Source organism: Rousettus aegyptiacus, unplaced genomic scaffold, assembly GCF_014176215.1.
Source record: "Rousettus aegyptiacus isolate mRouAeg1 unplaced genomic scaffold, mRouAeg1.p scaffold_m13_p_6, whole genome shotgun sequence".
Taxonomy (NCBI): Eukaryota; Metazoa; Chordata; class Mammalia; order Chiroptera; family Pteropodidae; genus Rousettus; species Rousettus aegyptiacus.
In genome coordinates this window covers 3,667,773-3,695,716 of record NW_023416309.1, presented here as the reverse complement: position 1 = coordinate 3,695,716, position 27,944 = coordinate 3,667,773, and the positions used below count along the sequence as shown (strand labels likewise).

Here is a 27,944-nt window from a genome sequence, read left to right as displayed (position 1 = left end):
TTTAGAGGTCCACACTGGAAAAAACAGAAACCCAGAGGCAGCTTTTCCACATTGTCATTGATCTCAGTGGACATCTGGGGGTATAATCAAGAAAAAGACTTCCCCAGGTCCATTTTAACTTTTACCTGAGCATCAGGTAAATTAACAAACTACGGTTACACTGGTAACTGTACAGTTACATTGGCTCCTTCAATTAACAAAACTTCAGAAGATGCAGATCCAAGTCAGTTGTAGTAGGAAAAGTATGGTCTTTGGGGTAAACATACCTGCCCTGCCACTTGCTGGATCTTTCACCTCAGACAAATTACTTAATCTCCCTGAGGTTCAATTTCATCATTGGCAAAATGAAGTTGATAGTAATATCAGACATCTGATAAGCACTTCGACATGCCAGGCACAAAATGTAATCCCAGTGCCAGCTTTCCTAAACCTCACTAGAATGCTACACCTTAGAAGCCTATGGGCAACCAGAGATATACACAGATTGAATATCTTACCCAAGTTCACATTAGCTAGAAAGGATGGAGATGGGATTTGAACTCGGACAGTATATACCAGAGACTGAGTGCTAAACCACCATCCACTGCTGCTAATTAGACCACTCTACCAGGGTTTTGTGAAAATTAACAAATACATCCAAGGGGCCTAGCACTGAACTAGGCCAAGAAATGTGAAATCCCCAGGAGCAGTCAGCAGGCTGTGCACCCCAGGCAGAACAGGTGATGCTCCTGACAGCTGTGCAGGTGCTGAGAAGCACTGGGGCTACTCTTGGGGCTGCCCTTGTTCCAGGGAAGGTATTTATAGTGCAGAAGCCATCGTGCCTGCTCAGGCTGAGCTGCACCTGGAGCTGATATGCACCTGGAATCAGCCATTATCAGTTCGTTTCCATGCAGGAAAATTAATTCAAGGAGAAGCACCCAACACACATCCTCTAATGGGCTTCTGTTGCACAGCTACTACATGAGACACTTAAGTAGAGTTTTCAAAGCCACAGAGACCACCCCTAGCCCTGATTAGTGGCAGGAAAATGAGTCTTAGAGAAAGAGACCCACCCAAGGCCCACTGGTTAGCCAGGGCAAGGCTGATGGGGATCTGGTATCCAGGCCTGTACCCTGCCCTGCCCCACCCATCCTTTGCAGGTCCTAGCAGAACAGACCTTCAATTAGCACTGCTGAGTGACACATATTCGAAGAGATATACATGACAAAGTGAATGGAGGTGTGCACATAAGCATCCCCTCTCCCCCAACACACACACAGGGCACAGGAAGCTGTAACTGTCCCGCTGGGAGACCTCCTAAAGAAAATGGTGGTGGCCTTGGGGACAAGAAGGAACTGAGTGCAATGCGGAGATGTGCAAAGGAAAAATTTGATTTTTATTTTGTATACTCGAGTGTCGTTTATGCCTATGCAATCAGAAAATACACGTTTTCGATACTTAAGAGAGTTACTTATTTTTAGGAGTCACTGAGAACCCTTGCTTTTGTGCTCTGGGTGAGGGGAGAGCTTATAGTTGATATCACTGGGGCCCCAGGTGGTGGAGCCAGATCCAGATGCTGGCCTCAGCTATAGGGAGGGGAAGAAAAGGGAATTCACAAGGGCAGAACACCCACTGTGCTAGGCACCTCGTTGGGCTGCAGCAAATTGGGCATTCTTCATGGCACAGATGCGAGGTTAATTTATTTAAGATAGTGAGCAAAAGAGCTGCATGGGTTTGAATCCCACTCTTCTCCTTGCTCCAGGCTGAAGGACTCCCTACAGGACAAGGACAGGTGGCCCCATGTGGCTGAACAACCTGCTCGGTTGTGCCAATCCCCAGGCCAGTGTGGGCTCAAGCCCCTGCTCCCTTCAGAGAAACTCAGTTCACTTCCCACAAATCAACCCAGAGGGAAAACAGGAGCTGCAGCGCAGAGAGCAGCCAGCCCCCACTAGGCCTGGCCTGGCCACACCAGCCTCCCCTCAGCCTGCTGCCTAAGGCAACAGATCCCATTGCCAAGACCCACTCCCAAAGGGAGGCAGAAGCTTTTAACCACATGTGCCAGAGAACTAGAGGGGTGGGGACACTTATGGCACCCCCTACCCCCCAGGTTCCAGGGGGCTTGCAGAGCTGCTCTGGAGCTGTAGGATACATGTCCGCTCCACCCACCATCCCCCACCCACCACTGCCAACCTCCTGTGCTAAAAATTGATAATCACAACATCCATGCATTGCTCCCCATGCCTGGCACACTAGTGATCTCATTTAATATTCTGACAATGCTAATGCTAGGGGATAGGTACTAATGTATCTCCATTTGACAGAAGAGGAAACTGAGGGTCAGAGTGGTACAGCAAAAGAAGCAGTGGACAGAAGTTCCACCTGTCTGACATTCTAATCACAAGGGGAAATAGCTGTCTGGGGCCATAAGCAAAGCCAGTCTGCCAGACCCAGGACTCTTCTGACACCTGCCCAGTGAAGCAGCAGGTGGCCCTCTTTCTGAAGCACCTATTTTCAACTGTCCAAAGTCACTTCCCTTTGATTTCCTGCTGTCTCAAACTTATAGGCACCTGTTGACATTTTTTGAAGTTCCATTTCCCTCCTCTGAAAAGAAAGAGGTGCACAGGGTCATTTCTGTAACATTCCGTTACCCTGGAAATTCATGGCTTAAATTGGACTTGCTGCCTTTCCTCCCAAATCTCTCTCACACTGTTCTTTGGGATCAATGGACCACTGCCCTTTCAGGGTGGCAGTGGAAACTTGAGGGAGCATCTGATGCCCACCTCCCACTCCACCCACCTTAACCAGTCTGCTTCCAGTTCTTGTCATATATGTGTGCACACACACATACACCCACCTACTTCATTCCACACAGTGCACTAAAAATATGACTTTATACATCCCTGACCAAGAACTTGCATTAGCTCTAATAGCAGGGTTTCCTAACTTTAGCACTACTTGCCATTTGGGTTCAGAAAGTTCTTTGTTGTCAGGGGCTGTCCTGGGAAGAGGGGTATTGGATGTTAGCAGCATTCCTGGTCTCTACGCACTAGATGCCACTAGCACTCCTCCCCTGTCCTACAATGACAACCAAAAATGTCTCCAGACATACGCCACCGTCCTGCTAAGAACAATTGCCCTATGGGGTAAAGTCTAATCTAATCTAGTTTACCAGGCCCTTCATTTTTGCCTGTAAACTCTATTAATTTTACTTCCCACGACTCCCTGTCTCCAAACTTTAATGCTTTTCTACACTAAGGCTGCTCCTGTCCTGGAGCACCCTTGTCTCCATTCACTGATATCTCCCTGCCCTTTGGGGTCCAGTGTGGCTCCCATAGAAAGCTTTCCCATGATTTAGCCCCATGTTACCTGCTTTCCTTTCAACATAAACTATGCCCTTATTTATCTTCTGTGTCACTATCTTGTCCCCCACCCCTATGCAGATAATATATACCCTGAGAGATGGACATGTGGTACAATGCTAAACTGACTCCCAGAATAAAAAGTGATGGTACACAGATTTTTATTTCCATGGCGTAAATACTCCCACTATGACCAATTTCTAGTTACCAAAATGCTGTCACTCAAGATGGAGTTGGAAGAGATGGTCCAGTGGCTCTGGTGAGCCCACGCACACCAAAGCCTCCAAGGCACCACACATGCCTCTTCCCCTCACTGCCCCTGGCCCAGCAGATGTGGGGAGCCAAGAAATGTCACCGTGCCCTCTGCAATGTTGAGGTGAAGTTGGGGCAGCAATCCATGACCATGGCCTGGCTTTGAAGCCAGGGCCTCTGACTGCAGCGGCAGTCACTGAGGCTAGAGGGAGGTCCAAGACGGACCCCTTGAGAAGAAGGAATGTTTCTCCCCCAGTCCTTCTCCCAAGGTTCCCTGACCCACCATCCCCATCCTGTAGGTCAAAAGTACACCTGACTCTTACCCTGATATTCCCTCTCTACACAGGCCATAACCAGAAGTCTGCAGGAAGAATTTCACCTTGAGCTGCCCTAGGCCCTCCAGTGAAACCTGTGCTGACTTAGAAGGAAGCAGATTTATTGATCTTTCTTGGTGACTGTTGGCAAGATTCATGGCTGGCCACAGACTACATTTATCTGCACCTCTGACTTTAATTACCACAAGCAACTAAGATGTGGGCATGTGTGTGTGTGTGTGTGTGTGTGTGCGTGCGTGCGTGTAAGCTCTAGATCTCTAGTCCTTGCATTTCTGTTACATCTAACCCATTTCACACAATAAGCATTGGCTCAGTGCCACTGCCATGCTCCTAGCTCCCTTAGCTTAGCCCCTCTGGGAGGTCCCAGCTCCCACTGGTGGTCCTGACTCCAGAATCATCTCTTCTACTTGTCCCTTCAGCTCCAGGTATCCTGGTGCCTTCTTACAGTTGTTGGTCTGGGTTGCTTCCACTTCACATGTTCCATCTCTGCTGATACATGTCAGTTGTTTCCCATGTTAAATCCTCTCCAAACAACCTGGGTGGGGCTGTGTCTCCCTAATCAAACCACACCAGTATATCCTATGTAGCTGGCACATAAGGAATTGGGAGATGAGAAAAGAGGCGGGGCTTGGGGCTGACCATAAAGACCTCATGAGCTACCTGAAGGAGACAGAGCACCATTGCAGGGCTCTAAGCAGGACACTGAGTTTTAAAAAGGTGACTTTGGTGGTAGAGTGCAAAACAAATGAATGTCTTCCAAAAGCTATAACTTGCAAATGCACACCACATACACACATAAATCCATACCACCTACACACACACACATAGAATCCCAAATGACTACACTTTTTTCTAATATACTCAGAAAGCAAAGTGCACAAAAGGTGAAAACAACCCAAACAATCCATCAACAAATGAGTAGATTAACAAAATGTGGCACATACATATGATGGAATATTATTCGGCCTTAAAAAGGAAGGAAATTCTGATGCATGCTACAAAGCAGATGAACCTTAAAGACACTGTGCTATACAATAAACCAATCACAAAGGACAAATCTTGTATGATCCCACTTATTTGAAGTACCTAGAATAGCTAAATTCATAGAGACAGAAAATAGAATGGTGTCTTCCACCTCCAGGGGCTAGAGGAGGGGGAATGGGAAGTGAGTGTTTAATGAGTGCTGAGTTTCAGTTTTGTAAGATGAAAAGACTATCCAAGATGGATGGTAGTGATGGTTATACAACAATGGGAGTGTACTTAATGCCACTGAACTGTACGCTTAAAAATGATTAAAATGGTAACTTTTCTGTGTATATTTTTTTGTGTATATTTTACCACAGTAAAAAAAAAGTAGAAAGTGAAAAAGCAAAATGGGAAGTTCCCAGTACACAGGCGGACTCCAGTACATGCCACAAGGACCAAGTAACATCCCTTCATACCTACATTTGTGCCAATGCCACAGAGCCGTGAGGGTCTCCAGCAACAAAATCCTTACAACCACATGATGAGGGTGTAGCCTCCCTGAGCAGGTCTCTGAGTTCTGGTCTTAAGCTTGGCCTGTATCTGTGTCCTTTGTGAATGGTGCCTGTGAGGGGCCAGAGTATGTGTTTCAGGAGGGCCTGGAGTGTGAGAGGCAGGGAGAACAGAAAGAGAAGGCAGAGCAGCCAGAAAATGCCTCTGGTCCCCAGGGCCTCATCATAATACATCTCCTGACTCGGGGGCCCTCCTCTCTCACTCATGTCAGCTTGGCTCCATCCCACCAAACAGGACACATCACAGCCTCACCACCCACCTCGCACTGCCCTCCCCCACCAAGCTACGGCTGGCTCAATTCTCAAATAGCTTCTCATAAGAGCTGCTGCTCACCTAAGGGGGCCCTATTCCACTTCATCTGGTTCTCTCACTTTGGATTTTGTCCCTGACTTTCTGCCTAATCACACTTCTCTCAGCAACATGACATCCAAAAATTTATCTTCCTCCAAGCCATAGAAAAAACAGGAACCAGACAGGGTCTGTTCTCCTCCAAAACACCTTTCTTCCTGCCTGCCTTATTTTGGTACCTGGCACCTCACCACTATCTTTTTAGCTTCCTAACCAGGAAACAAAGTCCCCTGCAACTCAGCAACTCCACTTTCTAGCAATCCATCCCATAGAAATACTGAGACATATACACAAAGCTGTACATTCAAGGGTGTGCATTATAGTGCCGCTTATAAGAGCAAAATAGCTAGAAACTACCTGAAGGAGGAAATAAATGAATAAAGTCCACCATTCACCCTGAAGAATGTTGTGGAACAGGTAAGGAAAACAAGTTTGAACCAAGTGGGCCAACATGGGGTGAAAGGTCCAAAGCAAGTGAAAAGCACCGCACAAAACTACACATAAGGCATGATCCTACCTCTGCTTTTGAAAAGCACCGTGTAGGTGAATGTGGATGGCTGATGTACATGCCCAGAGAAGGCCCTTAATTACCACTAAAGGAGGGGGCGGGAAGAAGTGGAGGCCATGAGGGCACTTATAATTTTTACCTTAGCTATTTTGTTTATAATTTTTAACAAGAACATAGTCATTTTATGTCTTACACAATAAAAAAGTATTCTCAAAGAAAAACTCACAAAGAAAAGAAAGCAGAATGTTCTACCCTTCCATGTTTCCCCACTGCCCTCAAAACATACAGCCCCTCTACCCACTGAGCCAGGCACCCCATGTCCTGGTCCCTGGTCCCAGACTCTAGACAGCAGCCAGGCATCATTTTTTTTTAGCTACTGGAATAACCCTGCTTTCTCTTCCCCACTGCCCTCCTCTCTGTTCAGCCCTCCTTACTCCCACTGGGGCTCGACTCGACTGGACTCTGAAAGGCCTTCCCAGGCTCTGCCAGACAGTCTAAGCTTCCTGTTGAAGCTCCTGTGGTCCTCATAGCACAGCCTTCATCATGACCCTCATGCCCACTTATGGCAGTTACCATTAGGGCCAAGGGCACAAAGACTATGCCTGCCTTGCTGACCTCCAGTTCCCAGGGCCCTTGCATAGCTCCTGAAACTCAATGGGTGTCTGTCCAATGGAAATGAACTGATTGGATTCTGGAGGCCCAACTCAGTAGGCAACAAAGAACAGCAGAACAGGAATGCACAATTTCCATGACTTCCCTCAAGGCTAGCCCAAAGAAAGATCACATGGGACCATCCCACTCGTGCCATTCTTCTGGAAAGGCGAGCTCCCATCTGGGATCTGCTAGGCCGTCACAGGGCCACACTTCAGTCAGTGAACAGCGCTTGACAGAAACCACTAAACAAAACCCACCTCTGCATTTGCTTTAAAGGTGAGCAGGAGTTACCACCCATTTTGTCCTCAGTCTCCCCTGCACAGATCAGGTCCCTCCAGGGGAATTTTCTGCAGGGCTGGAGAAGCCTGGTCTCTCAGAGGAGCAAGCTGCCCCTCCTTCTTCCTTCCCTAGGACCTGGAGGCCTTGTAAGGTGCAGCTTTCTCCCTCTTCACTATGGCTGCCAGGAAAGCATGATTACAGTGGACTTTGTGACCCTCCGGCCAGTATAGCCACTGGAGCTGTCTTGATTTTCTAACTGCCACATTCTTAACCTCACTCTAAGCCTCCTTAGAAGTCTCCATGAACCATCTCTGGATGTGTGCAGGAAATAAACAAATAAGCAAACAGGCAGACCAAGCAGTACAAAACAATTAAACCCAAAGTCAAATGAGAGTGTACCTGGCCCACATGGAAGCTTCTGTGGGGTAGGAGATGAGGCTTGGGGTACAGCAGCAAGCTCAGCCAAGCACATATCCCATGGCTCAGAGGGTAACTTCCATCAAGAAATTGAATAAACAGAGGTCTGCAGAAGAGAAATAATGCTGCCCACAGGAAAACTGGCCATGTCAGGTGTGATCCCCATCTCTGGTTCTAAGTGGTCTTGCCATCACTCCCAGAGCCTCCACTGGGAAACATGGGGTAGGCAGCTGCCTCCATAATCAAAACCACTGGGCTTTTTACAATGGAGAACTGGCCACACAATATACAAGCAATTTCATCCTTTTCATATTCTAGGGTCATGCAACCAAGGAGGCCAGGCTTCCATTCCTGAGCATCCCACTAGACAAGAGAGAACCTTCAGGAAGACAGTCTTCAATGTCACAGCACACACCTCACATTAGAAGAGGGTGAACCCTACTATAGACATGACACATGAGCCACTCAGGTGCCCCCAAGTCTAGGTGACACAGCTCCACCTACCCTTCCCAATGTCAGCTTCCATCACTTCCCAGTTCTTGGAGGAAGCTGCAGGCCCTCCCAGCCCTCCTCCTTTGTGAATATGCTGCACTATTTCACACCCTGAGATAAGCCTTCCTTCCTCCCAACTGTAATTCAAAATCCACTGCCTCCTAAGGCTGAGTGTGACTTTAGGCTTGAGGACTCACAGGGCAGTTTGTCCAACAAGCTCAACTCAATCTGAGGCCAGCACAGCTAGCGCTGTCCTGGGTGCTGAGGAGGAGTAAGAAAAATGAGAAATGGTCTGAGGCCACAGGGAACTCAGTCGCTCTGAGACCCATCATTTCATTTTATTTCAACCTCCAAGAATCCCTTGAGGTAGGTGTTTTTATATCCCCACTATCAAAATAAGAAAACTAAGGATGAGAAAGAGCTGTCAGTGTACCCAGCGATAAGTTAGAAAAAGGCTGAGGCAGAAATGAAACCCAAATTCTCCAATAAGCTCACCCACAAAACCCTGGAGGCAACTACTGCTAACACACTGTGATATAAACATTTAGTCTGTGTTCATGCTTCCCGTGAAACTACAGGGAAAACTTTCTCAAAAGCTAGGCCTGTCTGAACTTTCATCAGGCCCTGACCCTTGGGAATGCAGCCACTTCCTATAAACTTGCCAAGGAGGAAGGTTTAAAGGGAAACACAGTGAGCTAAATACACTGGTTTGCTGGTAGGAGTAGGGGCAGGGAGTTGCCTTCAAATATCTTTGGACTCCACAGTAAGTGCATATTACTATTATAATTAGAAATCTCAAATAAAGAAGAAAATGCCTCCTGTAAGAATAAATGGGCAATGAAATGCCCCCAAATGTAGATTCATCCACTCACTCATCAAATATTTCTTGAGCACCTACAATGTTCCAAGAGCTATTCTAAATGCTAGATATGCAGCATCCTCCAACAAAACAGACAACACCTCTCCCTGCATAAAACTCACATTCTAGTTGGGGGAATAAGTGGTAATAAATTCAATGGAAAAAATAAGGCAGGGAAGGGGAAAGAGAGTGTCAAAAGGAAAAGGAGTTCCATTTTTTAATGAGTTGGTGAGGGGAATCCTCTTAGAGCAAACGGAATTGAAGCAAAGCCCTGAAAGTGAGAAAGCAGCCTGCAGTCACCTGAGAGAAGAGTGTCCCAGGAAGAGGAAACAGCCAGCACAAAGGTTCTAAGGCCCAACTACACCTGGCACATTCATGAAGCAGCAAGGAGCTAGAGGGGAGCACAGGGGTGAAGGGAAGAGAGGAGGTATCCGTGGGCAGGGTGTGGAGGGCCACTGCAAGGACAGTGGCTGCTACTACAGTACGGGGTGCAAAGCTCCAGGGGCCACATTGTTCCTTCAGATCAATGTCTGAGGTTCCTGCCGGATACTTCACATAAAAACATCTTAGGGCCCCTCAGAGCCTTCCTGACTCCCAAAACTCCCAAAGGGAAGGATGCTCCTAAAGTTATTTCAGGGATGTTGTCTGGACACGATCCAAGCAAATCCATGGGCTCCCCTCCCTCAGGCCCACCCAGCAAAGTCAGTGCTGAGCAACCCACAAGAAAAACCCACCATCTGGGCCTCCAAAAAGGCTTCTTCAGAGCTGAGTGGCATTACGTGAGATCCCTCTGCAACAGGCAAAGGAAAACTTTGAAAGCATAAGGCTCTCACTCTGCTACTACATTTCAAGCACATGCTTGGCCAGGCTCCACCAGTAGCCTAGGAAAGAGAAGCCATGATACCCATCTTACAGATCAGGAAAACCAAGGCTCTGAAAGGTATTTGGTTCACCCAGGATGCACTAAGCAGTGAAGCAGGTAACGTAGTTCCTTCTGACTCTGAAACCTGTGCTCCTAAGTACCCAAATGCCACTGCCCAAGGAGGAGCAAGGTCTGAGGAGTCATCTCTGGTTGGCAACCAGATGGTCAGAGCTCTCCTCGCTGCTGGAGGTGACTTTTGCCAGAGTGCCAGCTACAGCTGCCAAAGGGCTTCCCTCACTCTGCTCACGCCGCCACCCTCCGCCTTCCATACCTCCCCATCCTCCTCCCTCTTTCCTGGCCAGCCACACTGACACCTCAGGTCCCTGAGATTCCTCATAGGAGCAGAGAGGTAGCTACAGAGATGCTGTACACACACTCTAGGCACACCTGTGGCCACTGGACCAGTGCCAAAGTAACTGGGGCCAGCGGCAAGTAACTTACAATTTTCTTTCTTCAAAACAAAGCTATCTCTATACCTGGCAATGTTCTGTACCTCAACTAGGGCTGTAGTTATGCTGGTACATACATTTGTCAAAACTCATCAAACAGTACAGGTCTAATGAGTGTATTTTATTGCACGTCAATTATGCCTCAATATTGTTCATTCCCCAAAAAACAAAGGTATTCTCCTGACATTGCTGGATCCTATTAGGAAAGAGCCAGGCTCCCCTCAACAGGAGGGTAGGAGATGGTTCAATTGAGACCATAAAAATAATGTAATATTTCATTTCACTAGGAGGGGGGATGCCACTTGGACCAATGGTCCTCCCAGATGTTGGGAACACATCTCATTGGTGTCCTCGCAGGAATTCTGGTATTTAACAACAAAACCTGTTCCCTCTTGTGTTCCAGGGCTGAGGAAACCTAGGGAAGCAGAATCAGCAGGATCAGGATGTCCCCGGCCACAACTGTCCTCCAAGGGGGCAGTGCTGCATGGCATGGAAAGAGAAAAGCACAGAAGGTCTGGCCAAGTTTTTGTTCCAACTCCCTCAGGCCCATGTCTGGGGGCCAGCACACACTTGCCTTCCTGTCCTTTTCCACACCTACTTCAGGCATGAACTCACATTCCTAGATGGGCTCTGGAATCTGACAGTGGGTGAGGGAACTTCAGAGTTAATGAACTTTAATCTCTCAGCAAATGTTACAATTAACAGGCCCTAAAGTACAGTTACTTTGTAATTAGATCAAAGAACACAACCCAAAACACTTGTCCCTGTAAAGTTATTGTCAAACTTCTTGGTAGGTTCCTTAGCAATTAAACTCACTCATTTCTTCTTAAAAAAGTATTTATTACTTCAATTTAAACTAAAGCCATAATGATATGATGTGTGTTATTAATGAGATCACTCACCACTGCAGTTCAGTTGTCTGGCCTGCTTTGCCAGGGGCCAGAAACAAGTCATTGTCAGCATGGAGCATTGATCAAAATAGCATTTGTCCTAATAATTCTCTTTTTTTCAGAGGAGTGTCACTTCAGAAAGACTCTGGGGTGAGGTCTAACAGCTGACAGATATTTGCCGTGAGAACCAGTCAGGCTGTCCAGCTGAGAAGGTACAGTGGCTTGCCAGAGCCACCTGTGACCATGCAGTGAGACTGCAGGAAAGCCTGGAGTGTCCTCTGAAGGCAAGAGAGCTGACCCCCAAGCTCGCTGTTTCCCCAGGAATGAAGAACACAACCTAGATGTGGTGTAGGCCACAGAACAAGCCACAGCAGAGATCCACCAGAGGACAAGAAAGATTCAGCAGCAATGGGGCTACCACTGGGCACAGTTCCTGAGTAGTCTTACTAAGCACTTAGCCTGTGCCAGGATTGGCGAAGCCCCTGCACATATTAATTTATTTAACCCACACATTGACCACATCCAGCAGGAATGATTATTTTATCCCCCTTTTACAAATGAAGAGATTGTTGCACGGAGAGTGCTTGCCCAATGCCACTCAGGGATTCAACTCAAGTGAACTGCTCCCGAGACCATGCTCCTTACCACTTTTATCAAGGGTTATCCTGAGCCAGGGTAGAAGGGCAAACAACCAAACTTCATGTACCAAGACTCTACTGAGGCCCTGTGTGCCCACACCCAACCCTGTGAGGGAAGAATGCTGCCACTCCTGGTTCCCACACATGGTTTGTTATTATCATACAGACTATGTGCCATGTGCTGCCAGGCACTCTGCTGGGTGCTCTGCTCCTATTATTAAGAAATTCCCATCCCTGTTCCTTAGATGAGGAAGCTAGAGCTCAGAGAAATCACCATAAACAGTAAGTAGAAGGGAGGGGAGGCAGCCCACGCTTTCTTTTCTATTTACTTACTTATCTTTTGAACTTGATACAAAACTCAAGAGGTACAAAACAAATGCAGTGAAAACTATATTTCCCATCCCTGCCCCAAGTCATTGTGTCTCCCTCCCTCACATAGCATTTCCTTATTGTGACTATGTGTGTTCAATATGCACACATATAAGCTTGTTTTTGCACAGAGCAACGCTCCACACCACCTTTCTTGCATTGCTCTCATCAGCCGACAGTACCATGTGTTGGAATTATTACCTCTTAGTGCATAAAGTACTACAGTTCTCCATTAAATGTATATAACGACATATTTAACTAATTTGCTAAAGATGAACATTTAGGCTGTTGGCCATTTCTGTTACCCACAATGCTACAATAAGTCCTTGTGCATTAAGAAAAATCTACCTGTAGTGTTTGCCACACACTCCCAGATTTACCATGAGGACCAGGAGGCTCTGAGCAGAGCTGTGATACCTGGCTTTGGGAATCAGACCTGGCCAGTCCCCCACTCTCCAAGCCACATGACCTAGAGCAAGTCCCTCTCCTTCTCTGAGCCTCGGTTTCTTTATCTGTAAAACAGAGATTACACAAACACACCTGGAAGGGTTGCTAAAGTGCCTGCACAGTGCCCAGCATTGAATGAGGGCTAGAGAGACATAAGCCATCACTCACTGACACCTGGGTCCCCTGGGAAGTTCAGGCCCTGACTCTGGGAAGTTCAGGACCTGACTCTAGCTTGAACTCTGGGGCTAGGGTTTGTCCTCAGTCAGATCACAGATCCATGCCTTAGCCTCTTCCCTTTCATATGCAGCCAATGAATCTGAACAAGGCAGTATAAGGACAAGAGTTTTCTGGAGAAGAAGACCTCCAAGCCCTAGGACTGCCCTCAAATCTCAAGACTAAAGAGATCCAGCATGAAGAACAGAGCCCAGAGGTGTCACGTGAAGTATAGCAAGGGATGGCTCCCACAGATACCCAGGGATTCTGAGCTAATTAGTGAGGACTCTATGGCCTACCCAGCCTATAGTTCCAGCCTCACCCCTGGCCACTGCCCACGATGTAGCCCTATGATCTTTCCCTCTCCCCATTATCCCTGCCGCCATCCCAGCCTTACAATATACTTTTCCCACTGCCTGGAAAACTCTTCTTCCTCCCCTCCTCCCAGAGCCCTTTGCTTGACTAACTCCTACTAGTCCTTTAGGCCCTGCTTATATGTCACCTCCTCCAGGAAGCTCTCACTAAGAACCTAATCATCAGCTATGCAATGACCACCAAGAAAAAGATTGGCCCCGAGACCAAAGCAGTGTCAAAGGAGGAATATCAGGCCACAGCTGCAGGGAGTGGTGGCCTAGCATCAGGGGCCAGGTACACACTGCACCAGGACATGGCTGTGGGCCTCAGCTAGGAGGGTAACATTTGCCCTCAGTGCAGAGAGTGAGGATTCAGCAGGAGAATATATTTATGACATTTGGGTGGGAAAGGACTTCTTAAATAAGATGAGAGAAAGAGCTAACTACATAAAAGATGAATAAATTTGACAACAAAACAATAAAGAACTTTTGTGCATTAAGACACCTAACTAAAAAAAGATATTTGTCACACTAAACTTACAAAACAAAATTTTGTAAGTTTAAATGGATAAAATTTTTTAAATGGATAAAAAATTAAAAACAATAAATAAGCATTTCATTAAAGGGAAAACAAAAATAGCCAATGAAGACATGAACAGATGCTCGACCTCATATGTTATCAGGAAAATGTATGTTAAAATTATAGTAATGTACCATTTCACACAAAAATCTTAAAAGTAAAAACACTTCCACGTGTTGGTGAGGTTGGGGAGCTTTGAGAACTCTTCATGCTGAAGATGACAGTGTAAATAAGTTGGAATGGAAAACAATTTGGAATGGCCTAATAAAGTGAAATATACATAGGCTCAAAATCTAGCAATTCTGCTCCTTAAGAGAGAACATTAAAAAAACTCTTGCAAGAGAACACCAAAAGACAAATACAAGAATGTTCTTACTAGCCTTATCCATACCAAAAATCTGGAAACAACACAAATGCCCATAACAATAAAATGAATAGTAAACCAGGTAGTACTAATAAAAATGTATTGAATATACATACCCACCTTATCAAATGGACGAATCTCAAAATTCTAATGATGAGTGAAAAAAGCAATCACAAAGCATAATAATAGAAGAGTTATTCCATGTATTTAAGGCTCACAAACAGGCCAAACTAAGCAATATATATTTTTGAATCCATAGCTGTATGATAAACTAAAAAGAAAATAAACAAACTGGCTAGCACGCAATCAGGATAGCGGTTGTCTCCTCAGTTGGGGAAGAACACACAAGGGCTTCTTTGCATTTTTTAAACTGGCATGGGTTCACAGGAGTTAATTTAAGATCATTCTTTTAACATAACATATACGTTGTAATCATATATAACTTTTAATTTTTTTAAAAAAATTTAAAACTAGCACAAATAGACAATGGCCACTCATGCAGAGCTCCAAGCTTTTGTTTCTGTAGAATTTCAGCAGCCAGCCCTTCTCAGGCCTGCCAGCTGGTCCAGAGGCAGGGGTGGAAATGCTATGGAGGAAAGGGCTGTGAGGTTCTGACTTCAGAGCCCAGCCCTGTGCAACTTTAGCCAAATTACTCCACTCATCTGTTTCTTCATCTCAAGTAAGTGCATAGCAAAATAATTGTACATGGTAGGAACTCTATGAATATTAGTTGAATGAATGAGTCAATGATTTCTAAGATCCCATGATAACTCTACTCTTCATCCAAATGTATTCACTAGAGAGAAGCTGTGTCTGCAGATACTAGCACAGCCCCCACCAACACACAAATGAATATCCCAGAATTTGAAGTGGCAAGTCAGAAAGTTCTCTGTTCTGTTCGATCCAAACTTTTGGTATTTTAATGTTACAGATTTTCTCTCCCAAATGTCAGCTTCTTTTTTATTTTCCCTTTTGCTGTCACAACAAGCATACAAGTATTTTCAATGGAATTTAACCAATTGGCACATCTTGCACTTTGTAAACCATATACATACAAATTCCTCCCTCGCTGTTCTGCCAAGCTGTTTCAGGGCCCAGTGCTTTTGCTTCTCTGGCTCTTGACTCCTGACTCAAATGCCCAGTCCTTGGGCTCTACTCAGGCCAGATCACTCCTGGATTTAAAGGAAGGCTGAGGGAGAAGTGAGGAAGAATCAGTCCTCACTCAGCAAGGTTGGGACCTTACACATGACATCCACTGAAGTGACCAACCTTACCAGTCTAGGGCATGCCAAGTCCACAAACCACCAGCCCGCTTCTTGTCATCAACTCTGCCTGGCTGAGGACAAGAGAGGGAATCTGGAGCCTAGCAAGCCCCAAATTACAGAAATAGGATGGTGCCTTGACTAAGTACATGAGTGTTACAGTCAAAAAGAACCTATCTGAGCTTCATGTTTCTCATCTGTAAAATGCAGCAATAATCCCACCTGAAAGTTATCAAGTGGCTTAAATGAAACAATATATGTAAAGATACTTGCAGATTAGCATCCAAAAAAAAAAAAGTCACCATATCCCCAAACCACTTCTGTTTGACTTTGAAAGAAATAAAACAGTCTTTACACTCAATTGGCTTTTTAATTGGGCTCATCTGTAGCTAGTGCTGCAGTGGTGGGGTGGAGGAGGGGCCCTCAGGAGTTCTGGAGGGCCTATTTGTCTTGGGCATATCACCAATGTAAATCCACCCGCAACCTTTGGACAAGCCAATGTCAACCATGCCAAAGGAATGCCCACACAAAGAACTCTTGGGACTGAATGTGCCTCATAAAATAGCATGTGGGATCTCACCTCTTGGGCTAACCTAACATAAGGCACATGGGAAAACGGGTCAGAGGCTAGGCTGTGAATGAGGGGCATGGCCAGGATAAGCAGACAGAGTCAGAGTGGTTAACATTTTACAGAGAATGTCATGAGGCAAAACCTTGGCCTCCAAGGTTGTCAAATCAGAGGGCCAATGACCAGGGCAAGCAAAGGCAGGAGGTCCAACACAGAATTCAATAAAAGAGCGCTGGCCTCCAAAAAGTCTAAAGCCAAAGGGGTCAGCACCCTGGACAGCGACAATCAAATTTATGATACCCTTGAGGCACTCTATGCACCTCCACCTTCCAGATCAGATCAGCAAACATGGCAGGTTGCTGCAGGTCCTTCCCCTGCACCATGGAAGCCTCACAAAGCAATCACAGCACTTTCTATTACTGCTCACACACAACCTCAGAATTCTTCCCAAGACAGCATTCAAGTCTCAACCAACTGCCTGCAGTGGTCCACCACAGGAAAGCCACTGGTCACTCTGCATTTTTATGGAATTATTGATAAGGGTCAGTCTGGTTGAAAACTAACTTCAATCCCACCAAAAGTAGCAAAGGTGTCAGTGTCAGAATACAGAAGCATACACACCTTTCGGTTTGACTGGAGGTTCCGGGTGGGAGAGGAGAAGAGAGGGGGAGGAGAAAGTGTCTGCAGAATGAAATATCTGTTTCCTAACCCACTTCCCTAACTCAGAGGTCACACTATCCAGTGCCCTTGTGTTTCTCCCCATTTCTACTTTGTCTTGTACTAAAATTGTTTGAAAACCCCATGTCCTCATAAATGCATTGGTTCATTCACATGGTGATAATTTCTTAGGGCCTACTCTGTACCAGGCCTTATACTAAGCAGCAGGAACAGAGCAGTAAAAAGCACATAGTCTGCTCTTCTGGAACTTACAGGGTTGCGTGGGAGTGCAGCGTTCATCAAGAATTAGCTCTCATGGGTATGTTAGGACAAGCTGAGGGCAGGCCATAGGAAGGAAATGTGTGTCTATGAGAGTATATAACCATGGAGCCAGCTCCATGGGAAAGGAAGAAAGCTCAGACAGGTGTGACTTAGGATACCCTTCCTTGAAGATTGATTCTTAAGCTGAGTTGGGGTAAGGGGTATAATGAGAGGAAAATTCAAGCATTTGAGCAAGTGCCAGCAGGTGTCATTCAGTCTGCAAGAATTACAGGAGCCCAGATGGGGTGGGCAAGCTGGAGAGTTGATCCCTACCTCCTATGGCTGAATTTCCCACAGAAGCCACCTCAAAGTCTTAGGGAGAACCAAGACTTGAAGGGTTTCTATAGGTAAGAGCAGAGGGGAATAAAGGTACCAAGAGAAGTGAGATGAGAAGGGCCTGCAGACATTGGACCACAGCATCCTCCATCCCTGGCCATGTCCACACCAACCTACAGGTCAGCCTCAAAGCAGACCCAATACTGGGGTTGAGCCACTAACACAAAGGGTTCTCAGGGGAAGGCTGCACTCCTCAGGGCTGTGACATGATCTCCAAGTCCTCCCCAGGGCCAGGAATTAAGAGAGGGTGGAAAGGAGAAGCTAAGTCCTAGATAGAGTCCAGCTCAAGCATCCAGAGCCTCAGGCCATCCTGTCCCCACCACCACCTCATCTTTATTTCCGCACAGTGACTGTTTGGTCTTTTAGTTCCTCCTGGAAGACTCTAAACAGCATATTTGCTCAAGAGCTGAGGACAACGTTCCAGTCTTAGAGAAGCGGAGTATTTAGGCAAATGCAAACACATGCTGATTTCTCTTCTTAGTTACATTCTTGGAAAAAGGAATTATTTCACCAAGAGACACAGCAGGACATTCAAAGGTCTACTCATTCTATCCTGGCCCCAGGTGTGGGACTGCCAACCCTCACCAGTCTCCCAGACCCTTTAAAGACATGCAGTGTGGGTAACCATGGCCATAAAAGAGTAGCATAGGGGTTCTTGTGAGGAAACTGCTATGAATCCCAGCTGTGGGGGTCACATGAGTCTTCACATGATAAAATTGCACAGAAGTAAATACACACACCCAAGTGCATGCAAACTAGAGAATATGAGCAAGATCTATGAATAGCGTCAATGTCAAACCCTGCTTCTGATATTGTAAGACTGTTTGTTACACACCACACTGCCATTGGGGAACCTGGGTGAAGGCCACATTGGATCTCTCTGTATTATTTCTCATAATTGTATACGAATCTCAATTATCTCAAAATAAAAAGCTTAAAAAAGAAAACCATATAGTGAGAAAACCATCTTATCTTAGAACTAGGACTAGTCTGTTTACAGAGCAGCCATAACAAAACCTGAGGCTATTTCTCCAAAGCCCACTTTTCTGGTTTCCTAACAAACAATGATTTTTTTTCTTTCTTTTTTTTTTTCATATGCGGTGTTTTCAAAGAAGCCATGTCCAGCAATGATTAGTGTCCCCGGACCCACACTACCCCAGCCTGGCCCCATGACACTCGGGGTGTCCCTCCCCCCGTCCTTTGCCTGAGACCATGAACCTGAGGGCAGTTCAGAACAGAGGGAGGCAAAGAGCTAGAAAGGCTGGCCGACCATCCAGCCTCTCCATCTTTGGAGAGGAGGCTCGGGGAGGACCCATGCTGGCCAGCGTCCACCACTGCCTATGTGCAGCCCTTCAGATCCATGCCAGCAGTTTGTTAATATTTTATTGAAAACCCTAAGATGATTCAAACTTCAGCTGTCATGATAAGGTGGTGTTGCTAGGCAACTTTAAAGCCTGTCTGTGGATCTGTTTTCTCAGCTTTTCCCCGACTCACGAAGCTCAAGGTTGGGCCCTACCACCCGAGATCCACTCAGCTCAGACCATGTACACAAGGCCTGCTCTTAAGCACTCAGCTGCCACGCGTGATGGCCCAGCTCGCAGGTCTCCCAGCACCTTGCTGTGCCTCCACCAGAGCCCCAGAGCAGCCCCTGCTCCCCTCAACTCACCATACTCACTGTCGTAGAACATGACGAACTTCTGCCAGCGCAGCTCCGTCACCAGCCTGAGCATGACATCATTGAGGCGCACGGGCGGTCTCGAGGCCAGCGTGTAGGCCTCACCATCAGGGCTGGGGTTCAAGTGGCAGGCAGTGCGTGGTGACCCCCCTGGGTTGCGCTGGACAAAGAGGTGTGGGATGTGCATCGCGTCTGTGAGGGACTGCAGAGCGTTGGCAGACGCACAACCAGTGGATGTAACCAAAGCCAAAATCCCCTGGGTCATGAGGTCACAGGCTAAAAGAGAGGTGAGAGAAAGGAAGGGGTCAGTGTGGGGGTGATGCTGCACTGGCTTTGATCCACATGGCCCACACCCGGCAACTCATGCCTGGGTACCGAACGGACCAAAAACCCACCCCCGGCCAGGCCAGCGGCTCTCGCATGCAGAATATCACTGATGCCATCAGTGATCCTGCTGGTTAGATGTTCTTGTGCCCATTGAACAGATGAGGAAACAAAGGTCAGGAGAGGCAAAATCATTTGCTTTAGGCTACTCGAGAAGGGATGGCAAGACAGGGATCCAGCCCACACCCACTTGAGACACCCATCAGTGCTGCTAAATTAGCCATCCTGTGTCCCATTTGGGCCATGAGCCTCTTAAGAGCAGAGAACTCCTTTTATTGATCTGTGTCTCCCCAAGGCCAAGCCACAGGCCAAGAATATACAATGTGTTCTACAATTGTTGGCAGAACTGAACTGACTGGGACTGAAGAGAATGAATTACATGGGAAAGTCAGTGAGATACTTATCCCAGAGGACCCAGGTTGTTGGTAAAGGAAGAGAGAGACAGAACCCTAGGTCTTCTAGCCAAGTCCACTTAATTCATATCATAAAAATACTGGGTCAAACCCAGAATGAAGCAGTTGGTTCCAGAGCCCGGGATTATTCAAAAGCTACTTGACAATAACAAAGGAAAATGCTAACAGGGAGAGTGATCGCCATGGGTGCAGAGGAGGATCCAGAGAGGAGCCAGCAGTCGTTTCTGAGGTGGCTGCACTCTGGGCTTGCCTTTTGAAGTCAACCAGTAATCACCAGGGGTGCCCCGTACAGCCACGCACCTACACCATTTTGGGGACATCGGATCAACTAATGGAAGGATAGACTTTGCAATACTAGAACCCACAGCACCAGTTTTGAAGCAAACATTTATTAATACTGTATGTAATAATGGCAGGAATGTGGGAAAGCAGCTGCAGTTTCAAAACACAGCCTGTGAATGTCAGCAGGCCATCTGCTGCAGACAGCCGATTTTTGAACAAGTTTGACAATGCAGATCTTTTCGCTGAGAGCCGTTGGGTTTATGTAATGCCTCAGACAAGGCTTGGAGAAGGAGCCAAAGAGCAGGGGAAGCACCCCCAAAGAACAAAGCAGTAGGAGGCTGGGAAGTTCAGAAAGAGGAAGACCCCGCCACACTTTCTAATACCTGATCCACATTCGAGGATGCTCACCTTGCATACTCAGGACAATAACCCAAAGGCCCACAGTTCTCTCTGCTGCTCCCTGGGACTCCAAATAGGGTGGGGGGGGGGCGAAGTGGTTAAACTCGAGACTCTAAAGTTTCTCTTGGGATTCACACAGCCACCCAAATGCTCTGGCCCCTCCAGTCCAGGCTTTACACCACGGAGTTCTGTTTAAAACAGAAATCCAATCAGCTCATTCTCCTGCTTAGGCCCTCCGGTGGCTCCCAAAAATCCTTTGGTATATTATTAAGCTTCACAGAGAAGTCTTGCAGGTTCCTCAAAGCCTGTGGCATCATGCTCTTCATGTACTCCTCCCACTATACCCCAACCAACTGTCCATCTTTCAGCCCCTAGAAGCTACCATCTTATACGTCACCTCTCAAACCTTCACACTCACTATTGTTTCAAGACTCAGACTCTACATCCAAAGACTGGGTAAGGATCCCTTGTCACATGCTCCCCTTGTGCCCTACACTTCCTTACTCTGTCTCACCTACCTGACCCCAAGCTCCAGGGGGACAAGGGCCATGCTCATTCTGTTCATCATCCTTCCCCAGACACACACTACACCCAGCACACAGCAGTTAGTAAAGACTAGTACAAAATACCATAAGCCTTGATTGTCTCATGCCCTTTGGTCAATAATTCCACTTTGGGCACCTATCCAAACCAATGGAAATGGCTTTATACCCCCAAACTTCCATAGGACACTTATTCATACTCTTGAAATATTGCTAACAATCCAAAAAATGCAATTAAGTGGGTAATATGAAAGTGCTCCACTTGCTGAAAGCATATGCAACCTTTAAAATTATTTGTGAAGATACTACCATAACATGAGAAGTACTTGTCATAAAAATTATGTGAAAATAATACACCACTGTATGTATTTTGTAATATCAATTAAATAAAACAATAGTCATGAAAGAAAGACCAGAAAAAATATTGCAAAATGGTGAAAGTGATTGCAATTTAGAAGCGGCCCAGAGTGGTTCGGTATCTTTTCTATATCTTGCCAAAATTTCATGTAGCAAACAAATAATTCAGAATCAAGTTCTGAAGTCACTGAACCTCTCTGAGCCTCGGTTTCCTCATTTGAGCATGCATCCCACTGCTCCCCATGGACTGTTCCTTCCCTCCTGTGTGTTGTACACATACTCAGCATGCCCCTATTTGTAAAAACCTGCACCGAGCACCGGGGAGGGGGGACAAAAAGCAGGATAACTAGGGTCTCCATCTTTTATCTAACAAGGAGACAGACCCTACAATTCAGCCTGTGAGAAAGGAGAGAGGAAGCTCCCTGGGACCCAGAGGTGGGTGAACTCATGTGGGGTTGGCATCAGGGCCCCAAAGGAAAAAAAGTATCTAGACCAGCAGAGATGGGGAGAGCAGTGTGATGAGAGTACAGTGTGATGAAGCCAAGGGGACCAGGCAGCAGGAACGTGCTCAGAGAACAGACAAGTGCCTGGCTGGTCACCTTGCCCCAGCCCTGCAGGCAGCCAGATATACCAATTTCCTGGCTGGACTTGGACTCACTGGGGCAGCAGAAGGAGTGCTGGAATCTCACAGTTCCGGTCTGGGTCAGCATCCATGTGACTGTGGGTATGTCTCCTTTCTGAGCCTCCATCTTCTATTAAACAAGGACAAGAATTTCTACCCGGCAGGGCCATGGAAGCAGTGATTTAACGTGGACCACAAGTGCCAACCCTGTGCTAGACACAAGAAAGATGCTAAATAAATGTCAATTTCCTACTCCTCTACTTGGGCATCCCCATCAAAGTTCCAACTTAAATCATGGCCAGGATCCCAAGAAATAGTAGTTATAACAGTAGTTATCACCACCACTGCTGAGAGCCCTCCCCATGGAGGTAGGCACTGCCAATCCATCCTTCCTATGGCCACCCACAGCACCACATAAGCTCCTCAAGCCGCAGGCCTCATAGAACAGGACTGGTAATTAGGGCTGGAAGCCTCTCCCAGGTGCTAATGGAGCATCTCAATGCAAGTCAATTTCCAATCCGCTGAGAATGATCTGCTAATTGGGGCACTGTTGAAATGATGGTTATTTAGTGGCTACTAACATAAAAATAATAAGATCAAAATACATCATATCAAAGCCAAGCCAGCTATTAGCTTAATCAAGGTTGTGTGCTCATTCCCAGGACAGGACATTACACAACTCATACCCTGGTTGTGGAGAAAGATGCTGAACCCCAGTGTGGGGTCCGATGGCCTGGGTCTGAATCTAAGCACCGCCAAGGACATGCTGTGGGACCTTGGGCAAGGAACTCAGCTTCTGTGTTTTTTCCATCAGGTAAAGATGATGGCACCCACTTCATAGGGCTGTTGAGCACATTCTGTAAAGGTCTTTGTATGTGAAGAGCCATTCACATAACCTGGCACGTAGTAGGAATGTAGAAGTCGCCACTCTCCATCTTAGAAGTACTTCTGCAGCTCACAGGAAGATAACAGCCTTTGTTATAATTCTTTTCCTCCATATCCTATGGTCATAGAGCTGATCTCCCTCTTGATTATAACAATACACACTGATGGATTGATAAGGGCTCCCTGAGAACTGCTGAGCAGCTGGGAAAGTAAGAAGCAGATATGGAAGTGATGAGCAGCTTCAGCCCCCTTACCCAGGTTCAGTGGCCTAGGAGAACAGAGGGCTGCTGTGAAGGTCCCTGGGCAGCTCAGTGGCTTCTCAGGAACTGGAAAGGAAGAGGCTGCTCAGAGCTTGGTGTTGGGCCTAGATGAGAGGATGCATCAGCCAGCATTCCCAATAACCCCACAACCACATTCCCGTCAGCCTCCCCCGAGACATCAGTATCCTACTGATCCAGGGTTCCTTAAACACAGGACTCTCAGGGTGGGGCATGCCAGGCATGGCACTGGCCACATCACAAGACAGACCAGCTCACCATAACTCTCACCCCAGGCGAGCTTTCTGATACCCTAGTGATAAAACTGAAGCATGAGAGGGCTGGCCAGGGCCACACAGCTAGAGAGCAAATGGCAGAGAGCCTCAGAACCAGATCACCAGGTACTTACTTCTATGGCCAGTCCCAGGAACACATGGTGGCTAGCAGGCGACAGAGTCCAGGATTCCATGGGGACTCTACCCAACCCTTCCCTGGATAGAAACTCCCAGGAAAGCTCCACACTTAGCCCTAGCCCCAAGGAAGAAGCCTGTAAGCAGAAACAAGGCCTCTCTCTGCTGAGGGCAAATCCTCAACTCAAGTCACTTTGTGCTTGAGATAACAGAAATACCCCCCAGACACCGAAGTCACTCTGGCACCACTACTGATCCATGCCTAATCTTCTTGATCCCCATGGGGATTCCTGGAAAACTCAGGCTAAGGCTGGGGGAAGCAATAACCTAGAAAGCTTGTGCTGGAAGAGACACACAATTCCTGGTGCCACATCCTGGTAGTGATACTGCCAACCCAATACCCCCTTCTCCACCAAGTGCCTTAAATGCATCATGCCCTGAGCACATCCATACCTGCTCCCCAAGTGGACCAGATGTGATCCCTGAATAGGGAAGATCCACCCATGCAACCCCTGCTACTCTAAGGCCACAAGCCCCCTTCACTTCATGTGCTAAACAGCCTTTGGTTAATCCCCTAAAGAATGACACGACTTTTCCAGATGGACAAGAGAGGACACTCCACTTGGGTTGAAGCAGTCTGGTAGATGTGCCCTCACTGCAAAGAAGCCTATCAAGGCTTCACTGGTCTTAGTAGGCAGTAGAAGGGAGAGCCAGGCTTTGGGCAGCCCCAGGCTCAGTCCTGCCCTCCAGAAGGAATGGTCTCTCTCTGAGGGAGTATGGCAGGCTGGCCTGGGGCATTCCAGCACTTCTGCCTGCCCCACAAGCAGGGCTCCTGGTGCCACCTCATTACTTCAAATAATCTTAACTGCTGTCACGCTCACCTTTCTCCTGAGCCACCCTCGTTATCTGTGCCCTTCCTCTCTTCCTTTAAGCCGACACAGGCTTTATTCATATTTGAATTCTAACGGCTAATGCTTTAAATTAAGGTAGCATTTATAAATACTTTATAGTCGATGAATAATTGACCAAATTTAGTATTGTCATAACTCACAGTAAATTATTGAACTATAGAGAATAAATGTTTTTTTCATGTTTTATTAAGATGTTTAAAAGATAAACAGAACCATAAAATGAGGGGAAATGGGTGGCAAAGTAATACAAAAGCAAGTGCTAGAACTTGGGCCCTGTGGGACACCGATGCCTCCCTCTCCACTTGCCATTAAAAGGCACCCCCAAGGGGAGGGTCACAGGGCCACCACTTCCTCCTGAGCACAGGACAGTCTTAACAAGCATCCTGTCCTGCAGCCCTTTGCTTAAGTAACCTCTTAAGCAACCCTCTAGTTTCCTCTAGCCCTAACTCCCTGTCCCTTGCTCAGTTTAGCTTTTGTAGGTCATTACAGTCACTATTAGATTCCCTCCTCTTCTCTCTCACTTTATGTAAGCACAGCTGCTGAAATCCCAACACAGCGTCGGCTCATAGCGGGTCAACTTGCCCACCTACTTCTCCATGTCTGTGGGCAACCAGCGGAGAGTCAGTCACATAGCTGGCAATATGATGACTCTTGCAAAGTGGTGTCATCAACCTCAGCAGGGCTCCCCAACCTGCCATTCCTCTTATACCTCTCCACCACCTCCCTTGCTGTTCTCAAACCTCTGGACTTCTCCCCCAAGTTCAACTAATGACCTTGCTTCATTCTTCATAGATAAAAATAAAAACCATCATCATAAGAAACTCATTCCACTTCTACTCACCAGATCCTCACACCTATCCAGGTTTGTACTGAAAGTTGAGGAAGAAAGTTTCTCCTGTCTTAGGCCTACCCTTGCTCCCACCTCTTGCTTTCTTCCACACCCAGACCTAGACCCCTCACTTATGTCCTCTCTCTGTGGAATCTTCAATTTTCTTTGTATATCTGACCCATCCCTTTAAAAGTTGAGCCCCAGCTCTGTTGATAGTTTCACAGTCATTGCTCCAGCCTATGACCTTCCCCTGGGCTCCTGACCCTCAGCCAGGGGCCTGCAATGCTCCTCCTGCATCTGTCTGGCTAACTATCCTCATTCTGTATTTTTGTGGGTAATGGTCACTCCCTCAAGAGAACTTTCCATGCCCCCGATCTTCCCTCACCATATTCTGCCTTCATACTACCCATGGATGTTTGCGGTTGTGGAGCATTTTGTGTGCTGCCGGTCACTTCATTCTTTGAACCACAAGCCCATGAGCAGAAGCGCCTGTGTACTGCTTACCTTCCCAACCCCTGGCCCAGTACTCAGCATGACATAGCAGAGAAACAAACTATTTAATATTCCTAACAACTTTGTAAGATAAGCACTATTGGTGTCCAAATTTCATGGGTGAGACAGAGTTTTAAAACTTGCCAAGGTTCCCAAATTCTCATGTCCTCCCAAAAGGGAAGCCACATCCCACAATTCAGGGAAGAAGAATTTCTTAAAGCTGACCCTCAAATTAAAAAAGGGTTTCACCAAGAGTTTATAGGGTGCCAAGGAGACAGTGGGCCCAAGGGCTGGCCTGGGCAGCAGCACCTGGGTGGGTGTCTCTCCCAAAGCATCTCCAGTTTGGGAGCTCCCATACCCCTCTGGCCTCACAGTCAGCCCAGTGCAGGGGTGCCAACAGGAACAGAGCCAAAGGGTCCCACTGGATGATGGATAGTAGCCTGGGGTAGGTGGACAGCTGGTACAGACAGTATGCTCAGCGCCAATCAGGAGGGTAAGGAAGAGCTGGTGGCATCATGCCAATCTCTGGGGTCTTATCCTTATGCCAATTAATGAATTAAAACTGATTTCTTTCTCCCACTACTAGAAACTCAAGAAACACTGGGTGGGATCCTGCTGGCTTATTTATAGCTCTCCAGCTCCTTGTTAATGACTTACTGCTCCACCAATAGAACACCAGGCTCCCAGGCCAGGATTCACACAGAAGCCTACACTGTGAAAGTGAAATCAGGACAGTGATGAGTCCTAGGAGACTTGAAGAACCTCGAAAGCAGTCGAGCACCCAGAGGCCTCCTGGAGTACTCTCAGTATCCCAAGTCCAAATGTCTTTTCCTGGGCTCCCCTCACCCTGCATCTGAACGCCACCCCCCATGTCTGCCCACATCCCTTATCAGCCTCCTGGTCTCTGTGCCTACCAGCTCTTCTTTCTCCAACGCACTCTACAGACCGAAATTCAACACCATGCATGCCCCCAAAATGCCTGTCATGCTCCCACTGCCTGGGAGTCAGTTTGTGATGTTCCCCTACTACCCCCAACTCCACACACCAGCATGGCACCGGTCTATTTTCCAACCTTCATGTGCCCCATGCTCTCTGTTCACATCACCATGAACACACTAATCTCTAAATCTGCATGGACTAATTCCCTTTTCTTGAAATGCACTTCTACTATATCTTTCAAACTCCTATTCATCTCTCAAGACCCATCCCAAATGCTTCTTTCTTGACTTCCCCTTACTAGGAAAAATTACTTTCCTTTTTCTGCAGGTCCTGAGTACTTATCCTAGAACACATCTATCAAATACATATTATTTTACTTCATGCATAATTCCTAAGGTCCTAAGAAAAGGGTAGAGTATCATGGCTTTCTATATCCCCAGTCACAGGGCCTGATACAGAGCTGATCACAGGGTGCTGGGTGAGGGAATAAGTAAGTGTAAGCAAAGATTTGTACCTAGTAAAGAAATAATTTGAAATATCAGTGCTACAAGATGAACGAGTTACCCAGAGAATCCATGAGATTGCACTCATGTCAGGAATAAGCCATTGGAAAATTCTGCCTTGCACAAAAGCAGAGCCGGCCTTGGGCAGCAGTGACAAGAAACATCTCAGGCTTTAGGGCCTCCTAGACTTGACCCAGATCTAATCCCTGCACGGATAAGCCAAGGGCTCTGGGAAACTCACTTCATCTAATTCTGTCCAAAGAAGGAGGGATTGTTTAGAGGTGAGACAAGGACAGTGAGAACTTTGGGAGAAAGCAATAGTGCTGTCCTAGAGCTGGCAAGGCAAGGGAGAGACAAGCAGCCAGATCTGAGAACTGCTGGTTCCATGTGGCCTGGAAGCAAGACAACAGGGGGTCTGAGCCCATGAGACAGACCAGCTCAGAGAGGACAACAATGGAGAGCCGGGTGCATGGAGAGCTCTCCCAGAACATGGACTAAAAGACTTGGGGCACCCCTCTGTGGCCAGAGGCTGGGGCTGAAGAAGAAATCCCAGTGTCCAAAAAGGTGCTTTCAGGTCTGTTTAGAGCAAGAGTAAAAAGGCAAGGATTGGGGGCAGTGCTTGGGGTAGGCACAGGAACACAGCCACTCTGCTTCTCC

General features: G+C 47.0%; 1 protein-coding gene across 2 annotated transcripts in view; it reads right to left on the bottom strand.

Moving 5' to 3' along the window:
* Nucleotides 1–27,944, bottom strand: part of GRID1 (glutamate ionotropic receptor delta type subunit 1) — a 661,749-nt gene that overhangs the window by 504,345 nt on the left and 129,460 nt on the right. For both annotated transcript variants that reach the window (XM_036223755.1, XM_036223756.1), the window contains one exon: nucleotides 19,054–19,338. In XM_036223755.1, the coding sequence (XP_036079648.1) occupies nucleotides 19,054–19,338 (285 nt within the window). The remainder of the gene's footprint in view (nucleotides 1–19,053; nucleotides 19,339–27,944) is intronic.